Source organism: Sinocyclocheilus anshuiensis, unplaced genomic scaffold, assembly GCF_001515605.1.
Source record: "Sinocyclocheilus anshuiensis isolate Anshui unplaced genomic scaffold, SAMN03320099.WGS_v1.1 scaffold443, whole genome shotgun sequence".
NCBI classification, from domain to species: domain Eukaryota; kingdom Metazoa; phylum Chordata; class Actinopteri; order Cypriniformes; family Cyprinidae; genus Sinocyclocheilus; species Sinocyclocheilus anshuiensis.
This window is the reverse complement of record NW_015548211.1, coordinates 99,123-109,041: the sequence shown is the minus strand read 5'-3', so window position 1 is coordinate 109,041 and position 9,919 is coordinate 99,123. Positions and strand designations below refer to the sequence as shown.

General features: G+C 39.5%; 1 protein-coding gene across 1 annotated transcript; it reads left to right on the top strand.

The window, feature by feature from the left end:
• Positions 1–209: 209 nt before the first annotated feature.
• On the top strand, positions 210–8,557 carry LOC107653763 (uromodulin). The gene is made up of 5 exons (XM_016440584.1): positions 210–597; positions 682–738; positions 7,752–8,135; positions 8,373–8,429; positions 8,493–8,557. The coding sequence occupies exons 1-5, from the start codon at positions 210–212 to the stop codon at positions 8,555–8,557; spliced, it is 951 nt and encodes a 316-aa protein (XP_016296070.1).
• Positions 8,558–9,919: the final 1,362 nt, after the last annotated feature.

The following is a 9,919-nucleotide window of genomic DNA, read 5'->3' as shown; positions in this document are numbered from 1 at the left end:
AGCTGTATGACCTTCAGAGGTGTAAACTGTACACCTTTTTTTACTGTACATATGTTTTCTGCTGTTTTTGTTTCAGTTCCTGTACAGACAGTCCCTTCCACATCATCTACCAGTCCCACAACAACAGGTGACCATGTTTCTGAACTGAATGTGGCTTTTAAAATAATAACAACACATGTTAAGAAACGTTAATTTCTTAAAATACTTTCATGACAGCTAATCTGTCTGATCCCTGTTACAACTACACTATACTGGATGAACCATGGAGAGCCACCAATAACACAAATGCTACAGTCACAAAGTGTGACACCTCTGTCACCTGGAGCGGCTGGTATCGTCTCTTCATTAACGGTTTGAGCGCTCAGATCCCAGACACCTGTGTTGTGAGGTATAGCTGTGGCACTCATATCCCACTGAGGATCCATGGTGGACATCCATCACTGCAGGATGGAGTCGTCACTCGAGATGTCTGCGGTCACTGGGACAATTACTGCTGCTATTTCTGGTCTTTTCCCATTAAAGTCAAAGCCTGTCCAGGCAATTATTATGTCTATGAGTTGGTTAGACCAACTAGATGTGATTCAGCATATTGTGCAGGTAATTATGTTTACATGAGCTCTTTCTACACATTCATTATTTTTGATAGTCTGTTCATTAATCAATATTCATCCAAACTTTCAGATGTTGGCAGCATTCACACCAGCTCTACAACTGTCACACCAGTGACCATCTCAACTGGTAATGCCACACACTATGTCTCTATTGGCTTATTTTGGCAACTGAGGGGGGACTAGTCCATTTGCTGTTCAGGGGGCCAGAAACCATAGCTAACTATTTTCTCTTGTAAACCACCATCTCTGATTGCACATAAACACCATGTGAAATAAATTCATTTTAAAATAAGTGAATGAATGTGGTGTGCAAATACTGACATCCACTAAGTGGCTGTGTTTTATTAGTACTTGTAAGGACCACCTGCCACTGGCCCAACAAAGGAATCCAATGACATGTAATGCGTGTAGGTCTTTTACGAGGAACTCTGGATTAGTGAACACTGTTATTCGGCCTTCATATCGACAACAACAGAGTGTCTTTAAAAAACCTTCTCATGTGCCACGGATTTGAATCTCATGTTGGCAGTTAACAAATGAGCCCAATCCTCTGTCACTAATTTGAAAACATCACTTTAGAGCTACTAACGAAGGAACTCTGAGTTGCTTCATTGAAGTTAAAAGCTTATTGCATTATGTAGAGTATTATGAGAGAGAGATGGACTGAGCATGTGTGATTACTCGGATCATATACAGGATTCATTCTTCAGCTCAATCTCATATTCACAATAAAACATTAGTTGTTTAAAGTAAAAAATAATGTCCTTGTTTACAACTAGTGATGGATTGTTCTTGAATGATTCGTTCATTGAATGAGTTGATCAGAGAATGATTCGTTCTTTTCATTTTGACCTATAGGTTCTGTACAGGAAATAGAAATAATTAGTTCCTCTTCCAAGTCTTTAGGTTCGAGTCGTCCGTTCATCACGTGACAGCCCCATAGGCTACGGCTATGCAGTCTGTACCAGAAACAGAAATGATTAGTTCACCTCCCGAGTCTATGGGTCCGAGTCGTTCATTCTGTTGTCAAGTGGTGTCACAGCAGTATTGGATACAGAAATCAGTTAACAATTTCCAAATAGTTAGTTTTTTCCCCCGTCTTACAGTTACGTGATGTGTTTCTGGTCTCAAATTGTAGCTTTTTTTATTTCTTACATTTTATACATTTGTGAATTTCTGTCATGATGGTTCTTTTCCAGAAAATTGAATGCGGTAATGAAGAGTTGGTTTATGCTTTAAACTTTTTTCGAATGATGGGAAAAATCATCTTTTTGCACTGAGCGGGCGTTTTTTCTCAGCGCCGAGAGTTGTAGGATGTTCAACGATGGTCGTATCGATCCTAAAGTATCGATATATCGATACTGATGCAAGTATCGAAAATATCAATACTCAAATAAAAATACTACTGTGTGTGTTTTTTTTTAGCAGTAATTTTGTTTATTTAACAAAAAATTTAATGCGTACGATATGTATTGAATTGGACGAATATCCTATGTTAGCGAATAATTGTGTAGGATAGAACTATTTTCTTGCTCATCTGAACACACGCAAATGCTTTAAGACAGAACTAATCAATCACAGAGAACATTCCCTCAATTCTGAAAGTGCATTCAAACAGGGCTGAGCTTCCCAAAAGTGTCATTAGAAACCATTGATGCTTTTGGGGAATGGCAGAACAATGCTTATCAGAGGACAGAAAATTGAAATTGTAACCTAGTTTGTGCAATTACATTTATTTAAATCGAACATTAAAAGTTCATATTGATCATGTTCTATATTCTGTAATGTTAATATAAAAAGGTTGCATTTTATGCGTGCAACAGCCTGTCACTGGCAGTCCCTTATGAAAATGAACCATGGTTTTACTAAAGTGACTGTAGTTCAACTATAGTATTTGTAGATTTCCGTGGTTCTTTCCGACACATTCGACATACTGAGAACCGTTTCTTTCGGACACGTTCGACATACTGAGAAGTGAGAACCAATGAGCTGGAGATACTGAGCATGCATGAATGAGGGGGTGAATTTGACGAAATTAAGTTTATTTAAAGCTGCAGTCCGTAACTTTTTTTGGTTAAAAATGATCCGAAATCAATATTTGAGCAAGTACATCACCAGCCAGTGTTAAAAACTATCGCCTTACTTTAGCCCGATTCACAACGGTTAGCTTATAATAATGTTTTCTAATTTGAGTGGTACGGGTAGTTTTTTGCGGGAAATTCGAGCATGGCACTGCGTCATTACGTCACTTCTGTAAACATAAAGAAGTTGTCCCGGCTACTAGGCTATGTGAGGATCCTGCAGGTGGCCGATCATTTATAGCCTTTTCTCACAGCAGCTGGAATAATTAAATTTATCATTTTGATGGTGGATTGTAATCCAGAAAGGACTATGTGATATGAAACATGTGAATGAAATTAAATTATATTCCAGTTTTAAATGTGCATCTGATTACAGATAGGACTACACAAGATTTGTGTTTTAAAGAGAACCAAGGAAGAATAATTTGCTTTTAGGATTAAAAGAACACTTTCTTTATAAGAAATTCGAATGGTATGATAAGATTAGACTATACTATACAGAAATTGTCTAATACTAATAATAATTGTCTAAAAGTCTAATACAGACTACATAGCCTACATGTAGTCACGCAATGCTGATGTTGTTAACATTAACAATTTGAGAACAAAGTATAACAATAATAATAATTTGCACGGTTTGACGTGATATGAGCTAACTGATCGTTAGATTTTATCACCATTGGTAGCACGATTTTTTGTAATACGTTTTTCCTCAGTTGTTCAGAACAAATGTGGCAGACTTGTTACTTACTTGTTCAGATGACAATATTCAGTGAAAATTCTTATTTGATTCATCTACTCCAAGACGTAGGCTAGAATCTGTGATTCCTAAGTACAGTATCCACACTGGTGCAGTGACTGACAGCCACACATACTCCTCAAAACATTAGATTCATCCGCACTGGAGCCGTGCCGACGCACTACACACGTAATTAAAATAATTCCGCAATAAACTGCAATTGCAGGTTTTCAAACAGAGATGGTGACAAAGAGGCAAAACTTATGGACTGCAGCTTTAATAACAGATAAAACTTACTGGAAAGTGCAAATGCAACTTGTTATATGAAACAACATTTTAACATGATGAACATGCAACAACTGTTCAGTCAAAACATGTAAATGAATTTAACTATTTACTATTGTGTATGCACGTTATATTTTAAGCATTATGAGCTGGATTTCTGTACGATTAAGGTTCTGTTACGGTTTCTGTAAAAACTTGATGAAGACTTCACTTACTTTATTTTCATATCTGACATCCACATTTACACATCAGTGCCAGTATTGGGTGCTTTTGCAAAATGTAAATGTAAGAAACTTATCCAAGATGATGATGACGATGGTTATTAATATTTATTTTAAGTTATGGTTACAGATTACTTTATTTGAATGTGTTTGAATGTATTTTCATTTGCCCGGATGATAGAATTGATGTCATTGCGTAATGACGTAAAAAAACCGGTGAACCGTATTTTTTTAACCAGTTAATTGAAACGAACTGTCCAAAAGAACCGGTTCGCTGGAAAATAAACCGGACTTCCCATCACTACCGCTTTGGCCCAAGGTATTTTGGGGGCCGAAAATCCCTGGCCATTGACCCTGAGGAAGCCACGACGAGGCACGACCAAGCCCCGGAAGTGACAGTGGAAATGCGTCTGGCCCTAGCTGGCACGCACTAGTACGCCCGCTTTTGGCCTGACAGTGGAAACGTAGCAAATGGCTTATTTTAGTGTTGCTAATAGTGCATCACAGTGTTAAACATGCCACACAGGTGGCACTAGGAGTATAACTGAATATTGACCTTTAGATGTGTTCAGGCCGGGACTCTTAGCAAATATGTAAAGTTTGTGGCAGATCGGACACTGCATGTTTAAGTTAGTCTAAAACTAGATATTTCCTGTTGCCAGCAGGTGGCGCTATAACTGTAACTGAATATTGCCTTGTAGATGTATTCAGGGCAGGACTCTTATCAAACTTGTTAAGTTTGGTGCAGATTGGACATTGTATGCATGAGTTACTACAACTTCCTGTTTCATGGCTTTAGCACTTAGTAAGTTGCTAGCATGTTTAGCACACAATGGCATATTTTACTAAGTTGCTAATAATGCATGCACAGTGCACAGTGTTAAACATGTTACTTATTGTTGCCAGTAGGTGGCGTTATGACTATAACCGAATATGGGCATGCAGATGCCTTCAGGCCAGGAATCTTATCAAACATGTGAAGTTTGCGGCAGATTGGACATTGTATGCATTAGTTACAAGAACTTCCTGTTTCATGGCATTAATCTTCTGGAATTTGCTGCTGGCTCTGATGTCTCTATAGTGGTTAAACATGAGATATAATTCGTTTTGGGTAAATCTCACGGGAGGTCTTTGGTCTCATTAATCTATTATTTGTTCCAGAGCCAATAGTTTTGGCTGAGGGCAAAATCTCATCACGTTATATTTTATATAACTTTAATGCTGTAGGCTATCAGAGTGCTGCCTTTGTACTTTTGACTGAATTGTCTAGCAACTTTTATGATGGCTGTTGTTGTTTATTAAAAATTATTATTCAATAAATAATATTTTATATAAATAATAGAAGTATTTAATAATAGTATTTAGTATTGGGAAACGGTATGTGTGTTCGTGATGGTGATTTTGGTTACATTGTTCCACCATTATGGCGACAAGAGACTGTTTTCTGAGTGAGTCCGCAGTAAAGACTTTTATATTGATAGAGACTGAAACAGGGTTATAAACAAAGAAGTTACTTTTACTTTAAACAACAGCTTGTAAGACGCAGCCAACAAATGCAGTGAGCAGCAGGTGTTGTTACAATTGCCAGCTGGAGTGCTCACAAGCTCCACTAGAGGGCACTACATAATGTACCTTTGCCATTCACCCCAGACTCCATTTCCCATAATCCTTTGCCGGACTCAGCACCCATTGCAATCACCTGTATCTCATCACCTCATCAGTCTCACACCATATAAGATGCACACACACTCACATCACTGATCATTGTATAGCCTGTAGCGTTCCCAAGTTCCTGTGTTTCCCAGTTTCCCTGTTTCCTTGTCTTCGTGGTTTTTCATCCCTGGACTGTTTCTTTGTTTTCTGATTGTTTGCTGCCTGCCCTGACCTTCGCCTGTTTATTGGATTACTCTTTTGTCTCATCCTGGATTGTACCTGTTTGCTGTTGTTTGACCCTGCCTGTTTTGACCACTCTTCTGAATAAAGCCTGCATTTGGATCCAACTCCGTCGTCACGCCTCCCAACGTTACAGAATAATCAGCCACACCCGGATCCAGCAGCTTTATCGTGCGTCCCAGGCTTATCATGGACCCAGCACTCAGGTTAGTTCACCTCCATCAGGGAATGCATTCCCTCGAGGACCATATTCAAGATTTTCTGGACATGGCCTACCTCTCTGATCTCACGGACTTCATGTTGATTGACTTTTTCTGTTATGGACTAAATGAACCATTAAAAACCATACTCCCCCGTGATGTTCGTTGAGGGTTGCTGTGTCAGTTTTTGGATTATGCCCTGTTGCTAACCGGTTCCCCGTTCACTGTGGGAGAGGCGGAGGATGTTAAGACCCCTAAGAGTTTTTTGGGGGGAGGCCAGCGTCAGCGGAGCTTGGTTCACTGAGTTCACCGCCAAGTCCAGTGATTATGGTCGCCACTCCTGTGCTCTCAGCACTCCCAAGTCCAGTGATTATGGTCGCCACTCCTGTGCTCTCAGCACTCCCAAGTCCAGTGGCTGTTACACCAGAACCTCTTCACAAGATGGCCACCAGCCCAGAGACTTTGCACAAGATGGCCGTCAAACCAGAGTCTCCACAAGATGGCCGCCGTTCCAGAATCTCATCATGTTATGGCTGCCGTTCCAGAGTCTCATCCCGTCATGGCCGCCGTTCCAGAGTCTCTTCACTTCATGTCAACCATGTCCAGTGCCTCAAGGTCAGTCCCAAGGCGTCCGAGACTGCCATCCAGTGTGGAGGATCCACCACTGGTTTCGGCCAGAGCAGTGGGCATCCCAAGGGCCTCAGCACTGGTCCTCACAGAGACTGTTCCCCTGGGCTCAGTGCTCCCTGTAATGGCGGTCGCCATCCTTTGTGTTTGGACCACTCACTGCTCTGGGCTATGCTATGATTGCCAGCTGGAGTGCCCACAAGCTCCACTAGATGGCTCTTCATCCTGTACCTTTGCCATTCACCCCGAACTCCATTTCCCATAATCCTTTGCACGGACTCAGCACCCATTGCAATCACCTGTATCTCATCACCTCATCAGTCTCACACCATATAAGATGCACACACACACACTCACATCGCTGATTATTGTATATCCTGTACATTCCCAAGTTCTCGTGTTTCCCAGTTTCTCTGTTTCCTTGTCTTCGTGGTTTTTGATCCCTGGACTGTTTCCTTGTTTTCTGATTGTTTGCTGCCTGCCTTGACCGTCGCCTGTTTATTGGATTACTCTTTTGTCTTATCCTGGATTGTACCTGTTTGCTGTTGTTTGACCCTGCCTGTTTTGACCACTCTTCTGAATAAAGCCCGCATTTGGATTCAACTCCATCGTCACGCCTCCCTACATTACAGCTGTCATCGGAAATCACCCTTAACAGATGAACGGATAGTACGACAAAGATATCGTTCCACAGCGCACATTCAAACTAATGTTATATTGTGAATATGAGATTGAGCTGAAGAATGAATGCTGTATCAGATGCAGGTAATCACACTCGCTCAGTCCATCTCTCATAATACTCTACATAATACACTGCTTTTAATACAGCAATACAATAAGCTTTTAATTAAGCAACTCAATGTTTCTTCATTACTAGCTCTAAAGTGACGTTTTTGAATTAGTAACAGTGGCTTGAGCTCAGCTGTTAAACTGAGATTTGAATCTGTGGCGGAAGGAAGTAGTTCCTTACAAAAGACAGTTTTTAAAGACACTTCGTTGTTGTTTCTTATGTATTTACACACTCATCGAACTGTTGCATAAACTGTTGTATAAACTATATATCTTTCTCTTATCATTCTTTCTTTCTTTTTTAGTTTATCCATCTGTTGACCCCTGTTACAACTACACTATACTGGATGAACCATGGAGAGCCACCAATAACACAAATGCTACAGTCACAAAGTGTGACACCTCTGTCACCTGGAGCGGCTGGTATCGTCTCTTCATTAACGGTCTGAGCGCTCAGATCCCAGACACCTGTGTTGTGAGGTATAGCTGTGGCACTCATATCCCACTGAGGATTCATGGTGGACATCCATCACTGCAGGATGGAGTCGTCACTCGAGATGTCTGCGGTCACTGGGACAATTACTGCTGCTATTTTGGGTCTTACCCCATTAAATTAAAAGCCTGCCCAGGCAATTATTATGTCTATGAGTTGGTTAGACCAACTAAATGTGATTCAGCATATTGTGCAGGTAATTATATTTACATGAGCCCTTTTTATTGTTTATTGGTTTGATTGTGTTTTGACTGAATGTTTGTGGATCTTTAGAATTGAACAGGTGTGTGAGTGTGTTTGTATCTCTAGAGAAAGAAATAAAAAAAGTGTGTGAAGTGTGCAGGTGCAAATGATTGTAGACATTTTTGTGTGTCCTTTATATTATTTGTGTTATTGCTGATTCATTAATATTAATCAGTCATTATTTTTTCAGCTGTTACTAACATCATCAGCACTGATACAACAGTCACACCAGAGACGAGCTCAGCTGGTAATGTAGTCTCATGTTTTCTCTGTTGAATTGTGTTTTGGCTGAATGTTTGTGCATCTGAAGAATTGAACAGGTGTGTGAGTGTGTTTGAGTCTCTAGATAAAGATGAGGGTGAAAAGAGTGTGTGAAATTTTGCAAGTGCAAAATTGTAGATGTTTTTGTGTGTCCTTTGTGTTATTTGGTAACACTTTATTTTAAGTGCCGATTCTCACTATTAACTAGTTGCTTATTAGCATGCATATTACTAGCATTTTGGCTCTTTATTAGTACTTATAAAGCACATATTAGGGCTGTCACGATATTAGATTTTTCACGCCACGGTTATTGTGTCCAAAATAATTCACGGTATCGATATATCGTGATATCTATAGAAACCTTATGGAATCAGCCAAATTAATTTTTACTTTATTTAGTTTTTCTTTTTACCCAATGAACATAAGGATACTGATAAACACAGGGCACATGCATTTTCACTTCTTCTTCTTCTTCTTCAGGTCACAGCTGACCTGAGACTCTGGCTTTCTCTGTCTTCTTTGAAGCTCCCTATGAAATAACAAGAGAAAATACTGTCAAGTTCAACAGTATAATGAATAAATATTAACATCAAAACTGATACTTTAACCTGTTAACTTGCATACCCATATTTTAATCTCTTTAACCTATAGTTGTGCAGGTGTACTGACATTTTATCCTACCCATCAGATTGTCCAACCAGGGTTTACTGCGCATGCGCACATCAATATTGCGTCTTTTTTCTCACGCTGAACAACAATATTTAATGTATCTGCATTATTGTAAGGGTAGGTTTAGGGTTGGGGTAGGTGTAGACATTATTAAACCATAATTTTACAGGTAGCATTTTTCATTGTCGAATTGTACTGCCCACTGTTTTAATGGGAGGTAGCAAAATCTGACAGGGTAGCACAAATCGACAGAACACCGGCGCCAATGAAGTCATGCAGTTAACGTGCTTCTAATTCAGTATTAATGTACGGTGACGCATTGATGCCACACACATATTTTTTTTCCCTACAATAACTGCACTCAGACCCATGACTCGTTTAGGCTATGATCAGATCAAAACTGGGCTTAATATTTCCTTATTGAATGACTGAAGTTTGATTTAACAACAAATCGAATTACGAAAAAAAAATAAATAAAGAGATTTTCTAATAGGCTAATAATAATAATAATTATTATTATTATTATTTCGTTCTGTTTGGCAAACGGGCAAACGAAAATCAAGCTAGATTTTTCGATTTTTTTGTTCGTGGGTTAAAAAATGAGCTTGCTATTTGTGCATGGGCGGCCCTAAAAACGCCACTTTTTCACTCCGCCTGTCTTTACTGCCTATCCCATCACACAGAGTAAGAGTTCATCTCATGTACCGCTCTGCAAATTAGTCACAATAACGTTTCTTCAAACTGTCTGGCTGTTGTATAGGCTATATTTCTTGCAAATATACATCTCATATGAAGCACAACACTGCT